Here is a 24,824-nt window from a genome sequence, read left to right as displayed (position 1 = left end):
ATTTCTTTCTTATTCCAGTTAATGGGGGGAAGTTTTTTAGACATCCTCTATTATCAGATTAAGGAAATTCCCTTTTAGGTGATTATTTTCTACAAGTTTTTTGTTCTCAACAGGAGTTGAATTTTATTAAAATCTTTTTCCATCTCTGTTGAGGAGATCAGATTTTTTCCCCTTTATTCTATTAATATGGTTGAATTACATCAACTGGCTTTCTGATATCAAACCAATCTTACATTCTTTTTTAATTATTATTATTATTTTATTTATTTTATTCTTGACTGTGTTGGGTCTTAGTTGTGGCACGTGGGATCTTTGTTGAGGCATGCAGGATCTTTTGTTGCAGTTCCTGGGCTTTCCTCTAGTTGTGGCGTGTAGGTTTTCTCTCTGTAGTTGTGGCGCGCAGGCTGCAGAGTGTGTGAGCTCTCTAGTTCAGGCATGCAGGCTCAGTAGTTGTGGCACGCAGGCTTAGTTGCCCCGTGGCATGTGGGATCTTAGTTCCCTGACCAAGGATCGAACCCGCGTCCCCTGCATTGGAAGGTGGATTCTTTACCACTGGACCACCAGGGAAGTTCCCTTATATTCTTGAAATAAACTCAACTCTATATTATTGCTTTTAAATCTCATTGGATATTCAATTTGCTAATATTCTGTTTAGGAGTTTTGAGTCTATATTCAAAAGAAAGATTGACCTATGATTTTCATTTCTTGTTAAGTCCTTCTCAAATTTTGTTATCAACATTATTCTTGCCACATAGAATCAGTTGTGGAGTGTTCCCTCTTTTTATATTTTTTGAGGAGTTTATTGTGTAAGAATTATTTTATTTCTTCCTTAAATGTTTGGAAACATTGATGAAGTTGTCTGGGCTTAGAGTTTTCTATGTGGGAAGTTTTTTAAATTATGTATTTTATTGTTAATAGATATAGGCCTGTTTAGATTTTCATTTCATCTTGTGCGAGTTTTCCCGTGGTATGTAAAGGTTCAAAACTTTTTGGTATAAAGTTGTTCATAGTATCCTCTTTTTATCACTTTTGTGTCTGTAGGGCCTTTATTATTTCCTTTTAGTTTAATTTGCTTTTTGTTGATGTTTCTATTGCTTTTTGAGGTTGATATTTAAATCATTCATTTTCAGCCCTTATATATGCATTTAAGGCTGTTTAGTTTCCCTCTAAGTATGGCTTTAGCTGCATCCCTCAATTTTAGTAGGTCATCTTTTTTACTGAGGTATAATAGACATATAACATTATGTTGGTTTCAGGTATACAACATAATGATTTGATGTTTGCATATATTGCAAAATGGTCACCACAATAAGTCTAATTAACATCTGTCACCGTACATAGTAACATATTTTTTTCTTGTGATGAGAACTTCTAGGATCTCTCTCAGCAACTTTCAAATACACAGTACAGTATTATTAACTATAGTCACCATGTTGTATATTACATCCCCATGACTTACTTATTTTATAACTGGTAGTTTGTGTACCTTTTGACTCCCTTGACCTATTTTGTCCACCCCACTCCCCCACCTCTGGCAGCCACCAGTCGTCTTCTCTGTGTCTTTGAACTTGGTATTTTGGGTTTTTGTTTGTTTTTTTAGGATTCCATACATAAGTGAGATTATATGGTATTTTTCGCTCTCCGACTTATTTCACTTAGCATAATGCCCTCAAGGTCCATCCATGTTGTTACCAGTGGCAAAATTTCATTCTTTTTTATGGCCGAAAAATATTCCTCTGTGTGTGTGTGTGTCTGTGTGTGTGAGACATTTCTTTTTCCATTCATCTGTTGGTGGACACTTAGATTGTTTCTCCATCTTGGCTATTGTAAATAATGCTGCAATGAACATGGGGGTGCATATATCTTTTCATTTTTGTTTTCGTGGGCTAAATACCCAGAAGTGGAATTGCTGGATCATACAGTAGTTTTAATTTTAATTTTTTGCGGAATATCCATACTGTTTTCCATAGTGGTTGTACCAGTTTACATTGCCACCAACAGTGCACAGGGGTTCCCTTTTCTCTACATTCTTACCAACACTTATTTCTTATCTTTTTGATAGTGGCCATTCTAACAGGTATGAGGTGATATCTCATGTGGTTTTGATTTGCATTTCCTTAATAGTTAGTGATCTTGAGCACCTTTTGGTATGTCATATTTTATTGTTCCGTTCAAAATATATTCTAATTTTTATTATTTCTTACTTGACTTGTGGATTATATAAAGATGGGGTGCTTAAATTCCAGATTCTTGGGGGGATTTGTTCATTTATCCTTTGTTACTGATTTCTAGCTAAATTCCATTGTCAGAAGACATATTCTGATTTGTGTTCTTTGAACTTTATTGAGATTTGCTTTGTAGCTAACATTTAAATTAATAAATGTTCCATAGCGGAAATGAGTGCACAGGAATTCCCTGGCAGTCCAGTGGTTAGGACTCTGCACTCTCACTGCCGAGGACCTTGGTTCAGTCCCTGGTCAGGGAACTAAAATCCCACGTGCCACGCAACCAAAAAAAAAGAAGAAGAAAAGAAAAGAATCCGCTTTCTATATTGCTTTTTGCAGTATTTCACATATATTGTTTAAGTTTGTTTATCTTTTGTTCAAATTTTCCTTATGTCTGCTGATTTTATCAGCTTATAATATCAGTTATTGAGAGGCTTATAAAAATTTCCAACTCTGATTTGTCTGTTCCTTCATCCTGGAATGGATGCCGTCCTGTGGTCCCATCATTCCCGCTGACTTTGGAGGATACATGTCAATGGCACCATCTGCCATCTTCACTCCCAGCCTGCAGTGAGGGTTGGTGCCTTTCAGAGATGTTGGTGTTCCCCTCACCTGTGTATTTTTCAGTGCTGTGATACAAGAGGTATCTTCCAGGGCTTCCCTGGTGGCGCAGTGGTTAAGAATCTGCCCGCCAATGCAGGGGACACGGGTTCAAGCCCTGATCCAGGAAGATCCCACATGCTGCGGAGCAGCTAAGCCTGTAGTCCGTGGCAACTAAGCCTGTGTGCCACAACTACTGATCCTGTGCTCTACAGCCTCCGAGCCACAACTACTGAGCCCGCACACCTAGAGCCCATGCTCCACAACAAGAGAAGCCACTGCAATGAGAAGCCCGCGCACCACAACAAAGAGTAGCCCCCACTCACCGCAACTAGAGAAAGCCCACGTGCAGCAGTGAAGACCCAATGCAGCCAAAAATAAATAAATAAAATAAATAAATTTTTTAAATAAAAAAACTAATTAAATAAATAAAAGTATATCTGGCTGAAGTCAGATTAAGAAAATAAAAGAAGTGTCTTCCAGGACACAGTTGGGGTATGTGTGTGTTTTGAGAGGGTGGTTTTCTGAGCTAGTCATATGTGGTAAATCTATATTAATATTCCAAGCTTCTTATATTTTGGATTCCTTCCTCTGAATTTATATCAAGGAATTCCTAACAACTCAACTTCAATTCTAGGTTTTAGTCAACCAGGTGGGCACACAGTTAGAGCCCCTCCCAGATACTCAGGATAAGGTTGAATCCAGAGACTCTGGTCGTTGTATTCATGTCAATGAATTTATCCCCACTTAGGAGTGTGTTAGCACGTTCCTCTCTTGGTGATCAAGCATCTTCAGAATCTGTTCCACACATACTGCCACATTCCTTCACTACATACATAGTAGGTAGAATAGTGGTGCGGCAAAGATGTTCATGTCCTAGTGCCCAGAACTTGTGAATGTGTTACCTTACATGGTAAAAGAGACTTTGCAGATGTGACTAATTGTAGGATCTTGAGATGGAGAGGTTTTCCTAGATTATCTGGGTGGACCCAATGTATCACAAGGGTCCTTTTAAGAGGGAGGCAAGAAGGTCAGAGTGAGAAAGGAAATGTGATGACAGAAGCAGACATCAGAGTGATGTGGGGCCACAAGCCAAGGAATGCAGGCTCCCTCTAGAAGCTGGAAAGGGCAAGGAAACACTCTCCCTAGAGCCTCCAGAAGGAATGCATCCCCTGCTGACCCATTTTAGGCTCCTGACCTCTGGAACTCTAAGACTATAATTGTGTTGCCGCAAGCCAGTAAGTTTGTGATGATTTGTTACAGCAGCAATAGGAAGCTAATATAACATATTAGCAAATCTTGGTCTTTCTTTTTTCTTCAAATGTGTGCTTTTCCTGCATATGGCTTTGTAATTGGCCCATAAGGACAGTGATTGATCTCACTCCAGTTTCGGTTCTGGAAGCAATGACGTATGATGGGTTGGGACCTAAGGGAAATTGGCATCATCCTGCAATTTGACCATCTGAGCTACAATCACTGCAGGAGCTGCTTCTGCTGTCAGACGAGGCTCAGGGGATTTAGGGATTTGGGTACTTTGGTTCTCCTGAACTCCTCCATTTGAATTCTTGGAGTCCCAGTCTTTGCTCTGACATTTAGATAAGAGATCCAGTGAGGTTATGGATTCAGTCTGTGTTATAATTTGGTGCTTTATAGGACCAGACTCTGCTTCTTTATGGTCATCTTAGAAACTCCCTGACTCATTGGCTTGTTCTTGAGGCGAGATTTTAAAATCTGGAGCCTGTCATTTTCTTCTGTGAGCTTTCCAGCATAGTTACAAGTAGCCACACCATCTCTTCACTCCAGGAGGTCACTGGTGATCGTTTATGCAGCTGTTTTTCCACTGAAAACCTGGGCTACCAGTTTTATGCCCTCACATGCTAACTGAATCTTCACCGCTTTCTTTTTTTTTTTTAGTATTTATTTTTATTTATTTATTTTGGCTGCACTGGGTCTTAGTTGTGGCACACGGGATCTTAGTTGCGGCATGCGGGATCTACTTCCCCAACCACGGATCGAACCCAGGCCCCATGCATTGGGAGCATGGAGTCTTACCCACTGGACCACTGGAAGTCCCCTTCACCACTTTCAAACCAGCCCAGTCGAAGAACTAATCCCAAAGGCCCATTTTTCTGAAGGGCCTGTTACCTGTAACCTCTTCTTGCCAATAAGCATATAGGTCGTTATGTTAGTTTCCTTTTGCTACTGCAACAGATTACCAGGACCTTTGTGAGTTAAAACAACAAAAATTATTACCTTAGGGTTCTGGTGGTCTGAAGTCCTAAAATCAAGGCTGCATTCCTTCTGAGGCTCTAGGGAAGGATCTCTTTCTCTGCCTGTTCCAGCTGCTGGAGACCCCCTACATTCCTTGGTTCACAGCCCCCTTCCTCTCTTTTCAAAATCAGCACCATCGCATCTTCAGCTCTCCCTCCCTCTGATCTCTGCTTCACTTGTCACAACTCTTTCTCTTACTCTGACTCCCTCTTTCTCTTAGAAGGACCCTGAGATGACATTGGGCCCACCCAGACATATGGGCCCGTCTTAGACTCCATACCCTTAATCACATCTGCAAGTTTCCTTTTGCCATGTAAGGTAACATATTCACAGGTTCTGGGGATTAAGCTGTGACATCTTCCTGTGGGGCGGTGGGGCGGAGCATTATTCTGTCTACCATTATTCATGTTCCAGTTGTAGACAGAGGAATCCACTTCATCTGAGATAAGCAGCAAGAGGATAATTAAGGCTACTATTTGGTTTATTGAATCACTGGCATGCCTGGAAAAGAGGACTCCCAGAGCTCTTCTTCGAACCTGGCCTGGCAGGAAGAAGCTGCTTCAGGGTTCAGCCTCTGCCAGTGCTTCAAGCAAAACCCGTCAACACTGTACTTCCAGAAGAACCATGTGGCTGTCACTTCACTATATTCACTTCTGCCTTCAGTGAGGGCTCACCTCTTGGTGGAAGCTAGGTCATGTGCAGAAATGCTGGCAGCAAGGGAATCAAGGAAATGTAGTTTTTGTTTTTGTTTAATTTATTTATTTAATTAATTTATCTTTGGCTGTGTTGGGTCTTCGTTGCTGCTCACGGGCTTTCTCTAGTTGCGGCGAGCGGGGGCTGCTCTTCGTTGTTGTGCACGGGCTTCTCATTGTGGTGGCTTCTCTTATTGCAGAGCACAGGCCTCTAGGTGCGTGGGCTTCAGTAGTTATGGCACGCAGGCTCAGTAGTTGTGGCTCGCGGGTTCTAGAGAGCAGGCTCAGTAGTTGTGGCACACGGGCTTAGCTGCTCCACGGCATGTGGGATCTTCCCGGACCAGGGCTCGAACCCGTGTCCCCTGCATTGGTAGGCAGATTCTTAACCGCTGCACCACCAGGGAAGTCGCTAGGAAATGTACTTTTAAAGAAGTTATTGTCCCCTAGTTTCCTACACAATGTTTTGATAGATAGAAAGGGTTGACATAGTGTTAAGTGAGCCAGTCTTTAAAATATGCAGCATATTACATGATCAGGGAAGGCTTTACCTGTCTGACAGGTGATATTTGAGGAGATACCTGAAGGGAGTGAAGGAGCAAGTCGCAAAGGTAACCTCAGAGAAGAGCATTCCAAGCAGAAGGAAAAGTGCCCTTAGTAAAGCAGCCTTTTGTTTTGGGTAATTGAGTAGGCATGGTAACCTTGCATTTTTCCCCTCCCAGAAAAACAGGGAACAATGTACGTCCTTCCCAAAGTAATGATTACTGTATTTCATCAAATCTAAAATGCCATCCACTTTAAGACATCGTTATGTTGGGAATCAGTAAGAAAGAAAAATACTGCCCATTTAGCCATAACTTGCCACTGAGTTTGGTGATGCTGACATGGGGGGAGAGAGGGGACATGTGTCTGAGAGTCAGTGACATGGTGAAAATGAACAGATAAGGTGGGTGATGGATCTCTGTGTCTTCTTTCATTTGACTGTTAGTCTTCACTTTCAGAACTGTGGAAGATTTGAAAAACAATGAAAGCCAATGGAAAGACTCCCCACTGGCAGCTAGACACCGTGAAATGCTGAAGCGCTGCAAAACTCAGCTTAAGGTTTGTATCATTAATTGGGATAATTATACACCAGCCTCATAATAGTAATTTTCCCACCAGAATATGCGCCTTGAATGAGCAGTTTAATGTCTTCAGTTTTTCTCATTATTCTCTTCCCCCCAAGATAAAAATGGTACATTTAAAAACTTGTGGATAGTTTCTATGTATATTTAAATCTCAGGACAGAAAATGCCTATGCCTATGCCAATGACAATATGAATTCTTAATGGATTTTATCATCCTCAGTTGAACATCACCTCCCTTTCCTTGCCTTGTGCAAGATCCTCCCCATCTGCTAACCCTCACCCCCGCACCTCAAAACACACACAACTCCGGTTTGTCCAGCCACGCATTTTCATGATGTTTGACAAAGTGGATTTGTGGTAGTGGAAAGATCTCTTTGCTTTGCCCCTCATTGTTCGTTTAATTGAAAATGATCCATCGTATAGAACCTAACTGCAGATGGGAAGATTTCTGCTTATGAGACATAGCTGGGAACAGATGCTAGCTAAGGTTGTACAAGGGAAGCACAGACAGCAAATTTATGCATTTTTCATTTATGCATTTTTATATTCAAATTACAAAGCTGAATGTTAGCTGGTCGTGTTTTTTCTTGATTAGTAGGATGATGTGTAGACATTTTACCTGACTTAGATTTCTGGTACAAGTTAAGATTTCAGTTTTATTTATCTATACAGTAGACCTCTTTGAGATGCTGAAAAAGCTGGGGGCTCTTTTCTGGGGTCTATAGACCCCCTAAGCACTCCAGAGATAGGTTTCAAGAAGCCTGTAAACTGTTTATATGCAATGTGTGCTCACGTGTGTGTTTAAACTCACAGCGATACTCTGGGGGGGTATCATACCCTTGGTGGACAAGCATTTTGCCCAAGAGCAGCTTTTCAGCGCTGACCTGGCACTGAGATGCAGATTTGTCTGGCTCTTCTCAGTAACCATCCCTGACTTCCGAAGGGCCTCCCCCATCAGGTTATTTGAATATGGCAGTGACAGCCTAACCTTTTTCAGCACTAACTGTGTGCTAGGTTCTGTGCCCAGTGATTCGCATGGCATGCCTTTTCTTTCTCTTGGAACAGAGAAAGAGAAAGCTCTTGAGACATGACCAGCATCTTACAGGCAGTTAGCAAGGAAGCTCTTGAAGCTCTAGAGCCTAGGTTTCCCATCTCCTTGCCCATTCCCTGCCCAATCACGCTGCAGGTACTTAGCCACCAACTAATTAATCTATGGGTGGGGACATACCTGCTTCCGCAGAAACTGGTACGATGCAAGGCCTGTGCTGATGCTGGTTTACTTGACGAGAGCTTCCTGAGAAGATGTCTGAATTTTTACGGCCTTCTCATTCAGCTGCTGCTCCGCATCCTGGACCCTGCCTATCCCGAGTGAGTGTGCTCTGTCCTCTTCACGCCGGCTGCACTCCCCAGGCTGTGTTGTCTTTATTGTTCTTCAAAGCCAATACCTAAGACAAGACCCTTACGTTATTAAGAATTCATTTCCAGGTTGTACTTATATAGAAAGTAGTAATTTTTTGTTGTTGTTGTTGCGTGGGCCTCTCACCGTTATGGCCTCTCCCGTTGCGGAGCACAGGCTCTGGACGCGCAGGCTCAGTGGCCACAGCTAACTGAGCCTCTCCGCGGCATGTGGGATCTTCCCGGACCGGGGCACGAACCCGTGTCCCCTGCATGGGCAGGCGGACTCTCAACCACTGCACCGCCAGGGAAACCCGAAAGTAGTAGTATTAATAAATATTTTCGGGGACTTCCCTGGCAGTCCAGTGGTTAAGACTCCACACTCCCAATGCAGGGGGCATGGGTTCGACCCCTGGTTGCGAAACTAAGATCCCCACGTGCCGCATGGCGCGGCCTGGGGAAAAAAAAAAATAAGTAAGTAAATATTTTCCTTGGAATTAGTTACAGTAATAAGGGACTGTCAACACCTATTAAATTATTAATTTTGACATAATGCTTTTTAAAAATTGACTATAAAATCTTCAGGGTTTTTTGTTGTTGTTCTGGGGGTTTTTTTGTTTTTGCTTTTATTTATTTATTTAGTTAATTTTGGCTGCATTGGGTCTTCGTTGCTGCACGCAGGCTTTCTCTAGTTGCCACAAGAGGGGGCTACTCTTAGTTGCGGTGCACGGGCTTCTCATTGCAGTGGCTTCTCTTGTTGTGGAGCACGGGCTCTAGGCGCACGGGTTTCAGTAGTTGTGGCATGTGGGCTCAGTAGTTGTGGCTCACAGGCTCTAGAGCGCAGGCTGAGTAGTTGTGACACACGGACTTAGTTGCTCTGTGGCATGTGGGATCATCCCGGACCAGGGCTCAAACCCGTGTCCCCTGCATTGGCAGGCGGATTCTTATCCACTGCGCCACCAGGGAAGCCTCGCTTTTCTTTATTTTTTTTAATTGAAGTAGAGTTGATTTACAGTGTTGTGCCAGTCTCTGCTGGACAGCAAAGTGACTCAGTTACTCATATATAGACATTCTTTTCTTTTTTAATATTCTTTTCCATTATGGTTTATCACAGGATAGTGAATATAGTTCCCTGTGTTTATACAGTAGGACCTTGTTGTTTATCCATCCTATATTTAATAGTTTACATCTGCTAATCCCCCACTCCCAATCCTTCCTTCCCCCACCCCCCTCCCCCTTGGCAACCACAAGTCTGTTCTCTATGCCGGTGAGTCTGTTTCTGTTTTGTAGATGGGTTCATTTGTGCCATGTTTTAGATACCACGTATGAGTGATACCGTATGGTATTTGTCTTTCTCTTTCTGACTTCCTTCACTTAGCATGATAATCTCTAGTTGCATCCATGTTGCTGCAAATGGCATTATTTTGTTCTTTTTTATGGCTAAATAGTATTCCATTGTATATATATGTACCACATCTTCTTTATCCATTCATCTGTCAATGAACATTTAGGTTTTTTCCATGACTTGGCTATCGTGAATAGTGCTGCTGTGAACATAGGGGTGCATGTATCTTTTTGAATTATAGTTTTGTCCAGGTATATGCCCAGGAGTGGGATTGCTGGATCATATGGTGATTCTATTTTTAGTTTTTTGAGGAATCTTCATACTGTTCTCCACAGTGGCTGCACCAACTTACATTCCCATCAACAGCGTAGGAGGGTTCCCTTTTCTTTTCACCCTCTCCAGCATTTGTTATTTGTAGACGTTTTCATGATGGCCATTCTGACCTTTGTGAGGTGGTACCTCATTGTAGTTTTGATTTGCATTTCTCTAATAATTAGCAGTGATGAACATCTTTTCATGTGCCTACTGGCCATCTGTATGTCTTCTTTGGAGAAGTGTCTATTAAGGTCTTCTGCCCATTTTTCAATTGTGTTGTTTGATTTTTTTTGTTGTTGAGTTGTATGAGTTTGTATACTTTGGAGATTAAGCCCTTGTCTGTCACATCATTTGCCGATACTTTTCTCCCATTCCATAGGTTGTCTTTTCATTTGTTTTTTATGGTTTCCTTTGCTGTGCAAAAGCTTGTAAATTTGATTAGGTCCCATTTGTTTATTTTTGTTTTTATTTCTATTGCCTTGGGAGACTGACCTAAGAAAACATTGGTATGATTTATATCAGAGAATGCTTTGCCTATGCTCTCTTCTAGGATTTTATGGTGTCATGTCTTATGTTTAGGTCTTTAAGACATTTTGAGTTTATTTTTTTTCATGGAGTGAGGGAGTGTTCTAATTTCATTGATTTACATGCAGCTCTCCAACTTTCCCAGCATCACTTGCTGAAGAGACTGTTTACCATTTTATATTCTTGGAAAATTGGCTATAAAATCTTTGATTGATAGAAAAGGAAATTGGAAGCTAAACGCTGGAGTTAACAGGATATTAGGTCCCCCTAGACACTGGGTCCAGGCAAATCCCTAGCGAATTCAGAGAATGAGCTGAGAACATTCTTGATCTCTTTATCATCACCTGGACAGCTCCTCCAGGCAGCCATTTTTGTTTTATTTGTTATTATTTTATGGTTATTATGAAATCTCAGGATCACCAATGTTGGTGAGGTTGGCCCAAGCCCCCTGCAGGAGTGGAAAATATTGGGTTGGCCAAAAGGTTCGTTCAGTTTTTTCCGTAAGATGGCTCTAGTAGCACTTAGTTGTCTTTAACTTCATTCGAAACAATTTTGTTAGGTTGTATGTGACAGCTGTCATATCAGCGTGCATTTAAAAAAAGACATCAGAATTGGTGAATTTTTGTGTAGCCATTTTAATATTGAAGATGGAAGGAAAAAAGTCACATTTTCAGCATATCATGCTTTATTATTTCAAGAAAGGTAAAAACGCAGCTGAAACGCAAAAAAAGATTTGTGCAGTGTATGGAGAAGGTGCTGCGACTGATAGAATGTTGTCAGAAGTGGTTTGCGAAGTTTCGTGCTGGAGATTTCTCACTGGATGACACTCCTGGTCGGATAGACCAGTTGAAGTTGATAGAGATCAAATCAAGACATTAACTGAGAACAATCAATGTTATACCACGTGGGAGATAGCCGCATACTCAAAATATCCAAATCAAGCGTTGGAAATCATTTGCACCAACTTGGTTATGTTAATTGCTTTGATGTTTGGATTCCACATAAGTTAAGCAAAAAAAACCTTCTTGACTGTATTTCCGAATGCCATTCTCTACTTAAATGTAATGAAAATGTTCCGTTTTTAAAACAAATTGTGACGGGCAATGCAAAGTGGATACTGTGCAGTAATGTGGAATGGAAGAGATCGTGGGGAAGCAAAATGGACCACCACCAACTACACCAAAGGCCGGTCTTCATCCAAAGAAGGTGATGTTGTGTATATGGTGGGACTGGAAGGGAGTCCTCTATCATGAGCTCCTTCTGGAAAACCAAACGATTAATTCCAACAAGTACTGCTCCCAGTTAGATCAACTGAAAGCAGCACTCAACAAAAAACGTGCGGAATTAGTCAACAGAAAACGCATAATCTTCCATCAGGATAACGCAAGACCGCATGTTTCTTTGATGACCAGACAAAAACTGTTATAGCTTGGCTGGGAAGTTCTGATTCATCTGCCGTATTCACCAGACATTGCACCTTTGGATTTGAATTTATTTCGGTCTTTACAAAATTCTCTTAATGGAAAAAATTTCAATTCCCTGGAAGACTGTAAAAGGCACCTGGAACAGTTCTTTGCTCAAAAAGATAAAAAGTTTTGGGAAGATGGAATTATGAAGTTGCCTGAAAAATGGCAGAAGGTAGTGGATCAAAAGGGTGAAGACGTTGTTCAATAAAGTTCTTGGTGAAAATGAAAAATGTGTCTTTTATTTTTACTTAAAAACCGAAGGCACTTTTTGGCCAACCCAATAGTATTTAAAGTACATGTGTAACTCTGTTGTCTCAAACAGTTTGAGTTCCATAAAATGACCAAACATGACCCTTTTATTTCCTTCACATTTATTGCATTAATTTTAATGCAATAAATAAAAATCAAGAAATCAAGGAAAGGAAAAACGAAAATGTTTCACGTCCACCCTAGCCTATCCCTGTCTTCATTATTCCCTGTTCATTTCTGGTTGTAGTTTCTTTGCCTGTGCACTTTTTACATAGTTCTGTTATAGAATGAGAGCTTTTTCCAAGTGAAACACTTACTTGTGTTGGTAGTATAATATTCCTTGTAGTTTGATGTGTCATGATTTCATTTTGTAACCGGTACTTTTTCTCTTTGACAGCATCACGCTGCCTTTAAGTGCAGATGTCCCCAAGGTATTTGCAGCATTGCCTGAGTTTTATGTAGAAGATGTTGCTGAATTTTTATTTTTTATTGTACAGTAAGTCCCATTCCCATATTACATAGTTCTAATATGTGTTTATATTTAATATGTACATTATATTATGAACCTCCATCTTATGCCACTGCTTTAACCGAATGCTGCCTGGAGACTGGAAAAATAAATCCGGCTGTGGCATCCAGCCAATTCCAGTAATAAGACAGAGGAGGATTAACAGTGCTGGTAATAATGTGCTCTGTGAAAAGTGAGTCGAATTGTGTGTCTGAGAAACAAGGAGAAAACCATTTATAAATATCTGAGTGAACATTCAAAAGCCAGAAATACCCACCTCTATATTTTGTACCAAAATTTTTCTCAATTGTAAAATTAGAGAATGCTTACAAAGAAATATGTTGAGTGTATAACCAATATTTGAACTTTGAAAAAATGAAAACAGCTCCATCAAAATATTTTTTATAAAGTTTTTTTGGTCGTGAAGATCTTTTGTAAAATTCACCTATGATTTAATCATACCTTTGGTTTATTTTCTAAAACATAAGTTAATATAACATGCTATGGCCAATAGACGCAATGGGTTTTAAATCTACCTAGTTGTAATGGGGATAGTCACCTTAAACTCAGCAAGTTAAAGGGAATTCCGTGTCCTGGCTCCTAGACCTATTCGTCCCCTTCCTTGCCTAATGACACCAGCATCCACCCGTGTTTTCTCAGAGCTTTACTACCTGTTCCTCTCACCTCTCTTCAGATACTCTCCTCAGGTGCTTTATGAGCCCTGTACTCAGGATATTGTGATGTTCCTCGTTGTGATGTTGTGTAACCAGAACTACATCCGAAATCCATATCTGGTGGCCAAACTCGTAGAAGTCATGTTTATGACTAACCCTGCTGTTCAGCCACGGACCCAGAAGTTTTTTGAAATGATTGAGAACCATCCTCTCTCCACCAAGCTGTTGGTCCCTTCCCTGATGAAGTTTTATACAGGTAGGTTCCTGATGTGTACAGGTGGGCAAGGTCGTCTAAAGCCAGTGGTTGAAGTTGTTCTAAACCTGTTACCTAATATTCTGACATCGGCTTAAGTATGACCCACTAATACACTGCCAGCAGAGTATAAACTGTTGGTTATTTTTCCCCTGAGTTGTGGAAATATTACACTGACCACTCTATATACTAGTCCCTGATGATTCAGTGAGATCCATTGAAAGTCAAGATGGGTAACACTGAGATCAAGTTGGTGTTTTTATCTGAAACTACCTGGGTCATTTTGGCTTTTAACTTACAACATTAGTTTCGCAACACTGTCCTATAACCCAGAGTTTCAAAACTGGGTAAAACCAGGAGCTTGTTAAAAATGCTTATTCTTGGAGATCCCACTCAAACCAACAGAATCAGGATCTCTGAGAGTCACTCATTGACTAATTGTGTACATTCATCCAGTGCCTACTATTTGCCAGGCACTGTTCTAGGTGCTAGGCGACACTGGTGAACAAAACTGAGAATGTATCAGGCACTCTTCAAGGAGGTCTTCCTCTTCTGGTTGAATTGTATTCCAAATTTTCATTTTTAATTTGGCTTTTGAACTGCAAATGTGTTTTCATAAAGCCCATTACTTAGGGGACGCATTCACCTGTTCTCTACCAAAGGCACAGGATTATACAGATGGAACATTTTCCCTCCAGTTTGTATATTTCTCAGGAAAGGAAGTGTGTTGTTTGTCTTCTTTTTATTTATTTATTTATTTATTTATTTATTTATTTATTTATTTTTGGCTGTGTTGGGTGTTCGTTGCTGCGCGCAGGCTTTCTCTAGCTGCGGCAAGCGGGGACTATTCTTCATTGCGGTGTGCAGGCTTCTCATTGCAGTGGCTTCTCTTGTTGAGGAGCACAAGCTCTAGGCACACGGACTTCAGTAGTTGTGGCATGTGGGCTCAGTAGTTGTGGATCGTGCAGGCTCAGTAGTTGTGGCACGTGGGCTTAGTGGTTCCACGGCATGTGGGATCTTCCCGGACCAGGGCTCGAACCTGTGTCCCCTGCATTGGCAGGTGGATTCTTAACCACTGCGCCATCAGGGAAGCCCTTGTCTGTCTTCTTATCTTCTATTGAATCTAGCACGTTCTGAGCACCCATTTAGCAGAATGTACTCGCCATGCTCTTAGAAGAAACACCAGCCTCCCAGAGCACAGTCCATTGTTGTTCACGGCGGCAGCAGCAGTTTGAGGATTCCTCTGTGTTCAGTGACAACCACCCCTTACCTGTAGACCAACACCTGCTCCTGCTTGTTTTGGGCTGGTGCTGACATCTCTCTCTGTGTGCTTCTGAGGCTCAAGAACCTGTCTACCTCCTTTCCCCCTTGTCACTATTATCTTATGTCACCTACTAGGATATTCTCTCCTTCCCCAAGCCTGCCTATATCCTCTTAAACCTAAACAAGTATGCAGGCCTCTTGAAGTTTTGTTAACATGCTCACCTTGGCAACAGCAGAACACTCCTGGGTAAAAGGCCCCCGCTTGGCTCTCCTGTCCTCCTCTTACCTCTCAGCCCTGGTAGGAGAGGACCACGGGCCATTCCAGGTACAAGTGGTACATCACCCGTGTACAGGACGGGACCTTGTGTGGTCCCTTACACCTGTCAGGCTTACCTGAATTGAAGGTAATTCTGCATTTCTTAAAATAATGATGAGGTACCTCTTTTCACCTGTTAAATTTATTTTTAAGATGGGAATACCTAGTGCTAATATGGTTGTAGGGAAATAAACGAACCTGCAAAAGTCTGTTTCATCTCCTCCGTAGCTCGTGTGTAGAATTAGTGCTGTGAAACTCTCTTCAGAATGTAAGTTGGTAAAGCCTTTCTGGAAGGCAAATTGGCAGTCCACACCAAAGCCTTTTATCTTCCATATCAGTCAAGGCCCAGTTAGCATAACCTGCTGGTTAGTTTAAGAGAGAGAATTTAACATAAGGAACTGGTGAAATAGGTAGTGGAAGACAGAAAAGGCAAATAAGGAACACTGGGGTAGTACAGATTGTTGGTACAGGGAGCAGCCATCATCTGTCCCTAGGACTGGGGGAACCAAGGGAAAAGGCTGGGGTTATGGGATTCTAGTGCCTCAAATTAGTGCTTAGACAGAACTGGGACCCAGGCCTGAGGAAGCATGCTGGCCAGCTGGTGCTGGTGTCTCTGAGGGCATGTGGGATTCCTGGTCCTGCGAGTGTGGAACAAAGCTGGAAACAAGCCAGCTGCTGCTGCTGGGCTGGGAGAGTCCATGATGGGAGCAGCAAGCCAACAGAGGTCCAAGTCCCTTCTTCAGTTTTCCAGCTCCCCTGCAGCGCCCCCTGTTGGCGAGCCTAACAGGGGGGCCAGCCGGCAAAGGGAAACTTAAGAGTCCCAGCGTCAGTATCACAAAGCCAAGTATAAAGGGTGGATTTGGGGGGACCTCCCTGGTGGCCCAGTGGTTAAGACTCTGTCCTCCCAATGCAAGGGTCCAGGTTCGATCCCTGGTCAGGGAACTAGATCCCATGTGCATGCCGCACCTAAGAGTTACATGCCGCAACTAAGGAGCCCACTGACGCAACTAAGACCCGGCGCGACCAAATAAATAAATAAATAAATGTCTTTTAAAAAAAAAATTGGTGGATTTGGGGCTGAGAGACAGTAGCTAAATAATGAGTACACCCTCTTACATGTAAATTTCATTCATAGTAGTTGATTCTGTGGGAATAAATATAAATGTCTATAAATGTTTGTAACAGCATTCCCTGTGTTAGTATTTATAATGCGGTACAGTGAGAGTATTAAAAACAACCTAAATTCCTGCCAATTGTGGGTCAGTTAAGTAAATTATAGTGTATCCATACGGTGGGTCTATGGGAACCATGAAAAATAGTGTGTTATTTACAGTACGTGGTTAAGTAATAAAAAGTAAAGAAAATGCCATGTAATGGAACAATAATGTCAAGTATGACCACGTTTTGGTACACATATATATATTACAGAAAAAAGTATGGGAGCGTATACGCCAAAATATTAACAGTGAATTGGTTATTTATGAATGGTAGAACTGTGGGTAGTTTAGGGTTTTTTTTTAATTATCTGAACATCTTAATTATTCTACAGTAAACATGCATTGTTAGTATTAAAAAAAATTTTTTTAGTTAAGTGCATTTTGTACTCAGATAGTGCCCTGGGCCCGTCACTGTGGCTTTGGTATAAAGAACAGGGCTGGGCCTCTTGCCTGTGAGACCAGTGCTGGGCCTGGGGGGCCCCCCACCGGTAAGATTCCAGGAGCTGGTGGGCGGGTGTTGTTTTTCCTTTCCCCCTTGCCACCAAGCAGTGTGCCCTCTGGCCCTGGGCCACCTCTGTGGTGGTCCATGGGTATTAGATGATACCCATGCTAATAATAGCCACTGCTTATTGAACATTTACTAATCCTTTCACTAAATCCACACAGCAGTCCTCAAGATGGGTGCTATAAATATCTCCATTTTACGAATGAGGAAACTGCAGCTTAGAAAGGTCAAGAAGCTTGCTGAAGGTAAACAGCCAGTGAGTGGCAGTGGCCTCAGCAGCCGGGCATTAGCACAGGTGCTCCTGCAGTTACCACGGGCCCTGCGCCAAGGGAGCCTTGCTGCGGGCGTGGTGGACACTCCCCACGTGTCCATCAAATCCATGTTAAGTCCTGCTGACTGAGGTCCTGGCTCCTGAGCACGGCTGACTCTCAGACGTGAATTAGAGATTGATCTCTGGAACAGTCTCCTCTTTTACACCCCAGAGAGGGTATTCTAGCTTAGACAATACTTAAGATCAAATGTTTGTTCCAAAAATAAAACTGAGTTTCAAAAATAAGAGTATTTTATTTGTACCACAGCAGTCAGTGCCTTAAGGACCAGCTCTCAAAACTTGGCTACTCAGAACCAGGAAGAACACTGATAACCAAGACTTACCTTCAAGACTGTTCTCTTCCCCACGCTGATCTGAATCAGCAAAGCCAGCGTTAGCCCAAGTAGATTCGATCTCTAATTCAACAAATACGTACGGAGCTCCTACTGCGGGTCAGCTTTGGTGTTGCTGCCAGGGCCTAGCGGTGAGGACCCCAAATCCCCGCCATCACCAGTCAGGCACCCTAGCTGGGAGACAGACACTGAACCCATAAATGAGGTAATTCCAGAGAGTGAGTGTGAGAGGAAGGCCTGGTGCTGCTTTAAGAAGCATAGTCAGGGGAGGTCTCTGAGGAGATGACTTTGGAGTAATGTTGAAAATGAGACCCAAGAGGGGACAATAAGCAGATCTCAGCCACAGTGTGCAGACAGTGAGGACAGCAAGTGTAAAGGCCCTGAGGCCCGGGCAGCCTAGTGAATCAAGCCAGAAGACTCATGACGGGGGAGCAACTACCAGGGATAGTTCATTGCAGGCCTCTCAGAACTAGGACTTGAGAATTAGAACTTGGCCTGATGCAGTTTTGAGGGAACATTAGGAATGAATTTTCTTTTAATGTTGGGAGAGATGTATGTTGATGGGTAGTAAGTTAATGGTCATTACTTAGCCTCTGCTCTGTTCAGGATACAGCACAGGTGTTAGGAGCCATTTAGAGCCTCGACGAGGCTCTTTGTCAGCCCCCGGTGTTCTTCTCCTGTGGACTCTGCTAAATCAGCCCTCCACGCTTTAGTTCACATTTTTATACAGTTAATAAAATGACACTTAGTTCAGCTTAAAGAAAGGTTGACCTAATGAATATATGTAAGTGCTTTTAGATCTTTGTACCGTAGGTCTTAGCTTATTCCTTTTATCTTTAAATAACTACTTTCCTTTTTAATCCCAAGAAACTGTTTGTTGGCAAATATAGAAAATAGCAAAAAAGAAAATAAAAATCATTGATAATCTCTGCACTCAGAGAGAATCTGTTAACATTTTGCTCTGTATCTTTCTGGTCAATTTGTATATCATGTGTGTGAGTGTGTGTGTATTTTTTAATATGATTGGACCCAAACTGTATATTTTGTTTGGTAGCCTATGGTTTTCACTTAATATATCACAAATACCTTTTTGTGTTCTCTGTTGGGCACTTGGATTATTTATATTCTTTTCATATAAATAGTACTTTAATGAGTATCCTTGGAGATCAGTCTTTGAACATGTGTTTTCTTGAATAGAATTGGTGGGTCAGAAAGATGGGCATACTGATGGCTTGTGATACATTTTGTAAAATTGTCTGTTCATCCCCACCAGCATTTATAGGGTGCCTTTTATCTTTTCCTTGAGTCGTACTGTCTTTACCTGACAGTTTTCCTTCTTTTTAAGATTTGTCATGAATTCAGGAATTTCTCATGCTTAAGCTGTTTGTCTTTTGGATAACTAAGTTTGATCTTTGTTCCATGTAAAAAGATACATGGATGATGGTAATTGGTAAATGAATGATGAGTACATAGAGATTTACTATGCTTTTCTCTACTTTTAGAACATCAATTATACAAAAGTAGTTAAAATAATAGTCACATTTAGTAGGTATGTGGCCCTTAATAAAACTTAACCCAATTTTTTTCCTGCTCAGGGATACTCATTTAAAGTTCTATGGAATTTCTATAAATTAGTAAGAAAATTGGGGGAGTTATGAGAATTCAGATTCTGGTCATGGGTGTTGCCAAGCTATTTTCCCAGCCCAGTTCCTTTTGTTATTGTGTCATTGCCAGACCTTGGTTGTGAAACTTTTGTCTTCAAAGCCACCTCGTAATTTCTCTTCTGCCTTCCATGTGAGATATAGACAAAATTTTATCATATCTGTGATTTTGCAGATTTGTATTATTCATTCAATGACATTGTAGCAGCAATAACTGCTTTTAGAAAGGGAAGAAAGTACATATGCTTCAGTCCCTTGTCTTTCTTCTTTAGATGTTGAGCATACCGGAGCCACCAGCGAGTTCTATGACAAGTTCACCATTCGCTATCATATTAGCACCATTTTTAAAAGCCTTTGGCAAAATATAGCTCACCATGGCACCTTTATGGAGGAGTTCAAGTGAGTATTGGGCCCCTAATGTCACAGCTTGCTCTCTTGCAAATCACAGGTAGAGTGGCCGCTTAAAAACTTTCACAGCTGGGTTCTTGTTGACTGTTTGCTTGGTCTCAGCCTCCCTTAAGTTTTCCAGATGGTACTGCTAAATGTGAGTAGGGTTACCTAAATCTCTGTGCTTGACAGACATTGCTGAACTTTAGATTTTTCAAGATACTGTGGGCATGGTATACGTAGAGAAAGAATCTATAACTATTCTGAAATGATGTGTTGTGTTTTTTGGTGTTTCCTGAGTACAGTATTAAATGAATTTGCAGAATGCCTGAAATGAGATCTTACGGTGCTCTTGAATATGATACCAAGCTTTGGAGTTAGAAATGTAAGGAGAACTTCAGATTCAGAAGCAGATAGGGTAAGGCTGTCACTTGAAGTGACGTTCTTTGTAGTGAGGCCCTAGACCTTGATTAAGGGCTTTTCATTACCAACCTGAAATTTCGGTGACTACTTAAACCTGGACATTAGTAATTCCGTCTAAGTTACTTTAAAAAGAAAAGTGCTTCAAATAGAAAGGTAGGTGAAAATACTGAACTCTTGAATTATTCTTCAGAAGAGATTTTATCCCATCTCCTTGGATCTTTTGCAACCCATGTTCAGTCTTTGGTCAAGCCTAGCTGTCACTTGTTTACTGAGTTACTAGTCAACAGTATAAGTATGACCAGTGGAGTAGCCATTTGCTAGACACCTTTCTGCAGAGTAACCTCTTTAATTTAGTTATCTCCATGAACTGCTCTTGTCATCAGAATTACATTCCAGCAAAAAAAGCTTGGCATGAGCTTAGGAGACCAGGCAGGCCCACAGCTTCATCTGCCTGGAGAGTTCATCCTGAACTTGCCATGTTCCTGAAATCCAGGCCTCTGCCCTTGTTCACAGGAACTTCTCTTCCCCGCACCCCCGGCATGGGCTCACTGCCCTCTGGTCACCCAGCAGTAGATCCTGAAGTGTAGCTCCTCTTTTCTCTACTAATCTGGCAGATACAGAGTCTAACAGGTGGGCCAAGCCATCTCAGCTCACCAGCAAGTCCCTCCATTATAATAGGATATGCAGGACAGTTCCAGAGTTTGGAAACTTCTGTTTCTATAAAGTATGTTAATATCCTACTTTATCAGTATTACAGCTTCCACTTTTTCTTCAACCTGTCTTTCTTTATAATAAAGAAGAACTGTATCGGAAATTCTCTTATCTCTTATATGTGGGTATTTGTGCTTTCCTTATATGTTGGGGAGTTTAAGCATATTTTCTTTTCTAGTCTGGAAGAGTGTTTTCTCTACTTAAAATTACTGAGGGAATGAGCTGGGGAGTGCTGGTAAATCCACTCTCTGGAGGGGGAGAAAAATCAGCATTTGCTGGTCGTCCAGGGTGTAAATACCACCACTGTTGCCAAATTTGAGCTACCAAGGGAATTTGCTCGCAGAACTCTAGAATGTTAGGACTTGGCTCTCGGGAACCGTGCAGGGTGGCTGTAGCACATCGGTGGAATGAGCTTATCAATTAATACAGAAGAATGACAAGGTCTCAGGAGATGTGGGGCTGCAGCACCAGAGCTGCACCTCCGCTCCAGGGAAATGTGTGACCATGTACCGTGTAATTGCCTTTTTAGTTCCGGGAAGCAGTTTGTCCGCTATATAAACATGCTGATAAACGACACAACATTTTTGCTCGATGAAAGCCTGGAGTCTTTGAAGCGGATCCACGAAGTGCAAGAAGAGATGAAGAACAAAGAACAGTGGGACCAGCTGCCCCGGGTGAGGACACGGTCCAGGTGATGGGACAGCATCGCAGGGAAGCAGCCTCGGCCCCAGGCAGAGCTCTGCTTTGGGGGCTGCATCTGGGTCTGAAGGCTTAGGTCCGACAGACTTGTCGGTACTTGTTACCGTCCCACGTGTGGGCTTCTGTGAAGTTAGAGCCCAGGTTTGGGGTAGGAGAACCCTTAAACACTTGACCTAAAGTTAGGAAATGAGGTGAGAAGTCTTTGTCCTGAAAACTCTCTCTGCCTTTTTAACTTTCAAGGGCTGTTTTGGAGAAGAGCTTTTATTGTTGGAATATGTTAAGATGTAGGAAAGTAACTAGGAACTAAATCTCTAGAACTCTGTCTGCTAGTCAAGAATTCGGTTTGTTCGCATGATCTTCTTTGGACATCTGTGTGACTGACTCAGGAGGGCTCTGATGGGGTGTTTTTCCTCTCAGTACATCTTGGTTTTTATGTTCAGTTATAAACAGAAAAGAGGTCTGTTTTGCCAGGTTCCATGAGAAATTCCTGCTGTGCCAGTGACAGCACACTGCCCTCTCCTGACACTGATTGCCACCATTTAGGCGATTCCCCGGTCAGTTATTAGGCCCTTCGCAGCTATTGGTGACTTCATATATTGCTTAGTTCTGCTCCTGGTTTTGTTAGGTTCAAAATCAGAACTGCTTTCCGGAAAGCTGGGAGGACCGCTTTTTCTTTACTCGCAGCAGCATTCTCGAGGTGAAGATAGTACTGAGGTTGTTCTAAAGCTGTGGAGTCAAAACTCTCTTAAACGTAGAATGTCGAAGCACACACTTAGGGAAGGTTTTCATTCCAAGTATTCCTGCAGCTTTGATGAGAATTTTACGTCTTACTGTAGCCAACATGCTTCAACTACAAACTTAAACCTTCTGGGGGGCTTTGCGCAGAGTCCGTGGATGCTGGATTTCTCCGGTGTCCACGCCACCACGCTCCTTGAGCCCCTCTAATTGGATTCATGAGGTGGCGCAGTGGTCGTCATCTTTTCCCTCGGCACTGTACTGGCAGCCTTTCGATGGCGTTCATCCTACCCACCAGCCTCATATGCATTTCTAAACACATCTTAAACTGTTTCGCTCCTATGCCTCCAAAACCCTCCTCCTGCCGCTCTCCGTTTCCCATGGGGCGGCGTCACCCCCAGGCCTGAGGCTCCCCAGGGTGGCTCTAAGACATCCTCCCATGCTTACCCCTTGTCACAGTCCGTCAGCTCGAATCTGGTCCAGTCGCCCGGCCTTTGCAGAACATGCCGGGGAAACAGATGAGCTGTAGTTGCAAGAGCCCCAGCTTCGGGGTCCAGGGGACCTGGGTTTGAGAACTGTCACTGCCACACATTAACAGTTCTTCCTCGCTGTTTCCTAGCCCGTAAGTCAGAGATAGTTCTTGCCTTGTGGGAAAGTTGTGAGGCGAGACAGATGGTGAGGACGTAGTTCATGACCAGCCCAGAGAAAGTGTTCAGGATGTGTAGCCCCTATTGCTTTGTTTGCCTTGAGACACTTCTGTCCAAAATGCTGTACATTCTACTATTACGTATTAAAATCTTACCCATTCTTTGAGGGACGTCTTGTCCAAATACTCCCTCACGGCTGACCTGCCCCATCAGTGGAGCTGCAAAGTCTCACCTTTCTCCCCACTCCTGTAACACCTCTTTATGTCACTCATGATGCTAATGTTGGACCAGCTTACGTTGTCGATGTTGGGATGCGGGTCTGTGGCACATTACCTCGTCCAGAGTCAGTGCTTATAATAATAGCATTTGTTTATGAGGCGACTGAGCAGATACTATTGATTTTTCTGGGTCAACGGATGGAAAAGGGCATAAATAATCCCTAAAACAATGCTCCTTCAGAATCAGGTCTGCTTGACTTTGGAGTCACTTCCTGCCTCCTGCCTCCCCGCCTGGTCCTCCCAGGTGCTCAGCTCTCAGGCTTCTCTTCTCTCTACACACTTGCTCCCTAGGTCGTGTGTTTCACGGTGAGGATGCTGGTTGGAGTTTTGCTGTAAGAGTAATTCTTTGCTATGGGACAAGGTCCCGGGCACTGCAGGACCTTTAGCATCTCCAGCTCGTGCCCATTTAATGCCAGTGATGTTTCCCTCCGACCCTGGGTCACCATGCAACCGGAAACATTCCCACACGTGGCCTGATGCCCCCAGTTGAAAATCACTGCTAGCTGATCTCATCTATTCCAAGGTTTTAGCTGTCTGTATTCTAACAACTCCAAAATGTGCCTCCCCAGCTTGGCTCACTCCTGATTCAGGCTTACATAACCAGCTGTTGACCTGCCCCTGCCCAGTGGTCTAATAGGATCTCAAACCTGACTTGTCCAAAACTGAGCCCTTGATGTCGTCCCCCAGATCTCCTCTCCAGACTGCCCTGTCGCAGGAAGTGCCGACTGCATTCTGCTCATTGCTCTGGCTCAGCACCTTCTGGAGTCTTCCTTGATTCCTCTCTCTCCCAGCAAAGGCCCCTGGGCTCTGTCCTAAAGTATGTTTGTTATCTGACCTCTTCCCCCACCTCCAGCTCACTACCGTCTCTTAACCTGCATTACCGGAGTAGCCCCCCATTTGGTTTCAGCCTCCACCCTTGCCCATGTGCATTCCAGCAGGATGGTGTTAAAATCTGTCAGCCTCTCATCCCTGCTCTGCTCAGAGACCTTCCAGGCTTCCCGAATTCTCGCACTCTGGGCCTGGAGGGCACTGCAGTCTCGGCCCCGCCCTTCCCCTTCGCTCATGCTACCCTGCCCCCACTCGCCTCCTTGATCTTCCACCGAACAGCAGGGCCTTTGCACTTGCTGTTCCCTGAGCCCTGAGTGCTTTTCCCCTGGATCTTGCTGACTCACTTCCTTCAGATACCTGCTTAAATGTTACCTCCTCAGAGAGGCCTTCCCTGACCACCCTTTCCAGACTAGCACCCCAGCCCCAGCACACTCTTACCCTGCCGCCACCCCAGCCACCCCAGCCCGGCTTTATTTTTCTTCATCGTTATTGGACTTATCTGTATCTGGGTGGGTGTCTGTTTATTGCTTATCTCCCTAACTAGCGTCTAAATTCCATGAGGTAGGGAGCCTTCTTGGTCACGTTCTGTGCTTCATCTCCAGGACCTAAAGGAGGCCTGGCCTGTGGAAGGGGCTGGATCACACGACTGATGAATGAATGTGACACCCACACACACACTGAGGTGGTTCTCACCTTGCTCTCCCTCCATCCTCCCTGCTTCAGCCTTTCGTTCCTGACCGAAGGGCGGTGGGCAGGTCACCCAGCACTGGTGCGGGATCTCCACCGGGCACTTACCCAGGGGGCACTCGTGTGGCTACATCAGCTGTTCTAGCTGTTTCCCCTCCCCCA

General features: G+C 43.1%; 1 protein-coding gene across 3 annotated transcripts in view; it reads left to right on the top strand.

The window, feature by feature from the left end:
• Positions 1-24,824, top strand: part of UBE4B (ubiquitination factor E4B) — a 111,335-nt gene that overhangs the window by 72,185 nt on the left and 14,326 nt on the right. For all 3 annotated transcript variants that reach the window (XM_060141497.1, XM_060141496.1, XM_060141498.1), the window contains 6 exons: positions 6,787-6,886; positions 8,153-8,280; positions 12,605-12,703; positions 13,410-13,645; positions 19,540-19,666; positions 21,318-21,462. In XM_060141497.1, the coding sequence (XP_059997480.1) occupies positions 6,787-6,886; positions 8,153-8,280; positions 12,605-12,703; positions 13,410-13,645; positions 19,540-19,666; positions 21,318-21,462 (835 nt within the window). The remainder of the gene's footprint in view (positions 1-6,786; positions 6,887-8,152; positions 8,281-12,604; positions 12,704-13,409; positions 13,646-19,539; positions 19,667-21,317; positions 21,463-24,824) is intronic.

This window comes from Lagenorhynchus albirostris, chromosome 2, assembly GCF_949774975.1.
Source record: "Lagenorhynchus albirostris chromosome 2, mLagAlb1.1, whole genome shotgun sequence".
Classification (NCBI taxonomy): Eukaryota; Metazoa; Chordata; class Mammalia; order Artiodactyla; family Delphinidae; genus Lagenorhynchus; species Lagenorhynchus albirostris.
Note: the sequence above shows the minus strand (reverse complement) of the source record. Positions and strands in the feature narration are given on the sequence as shown.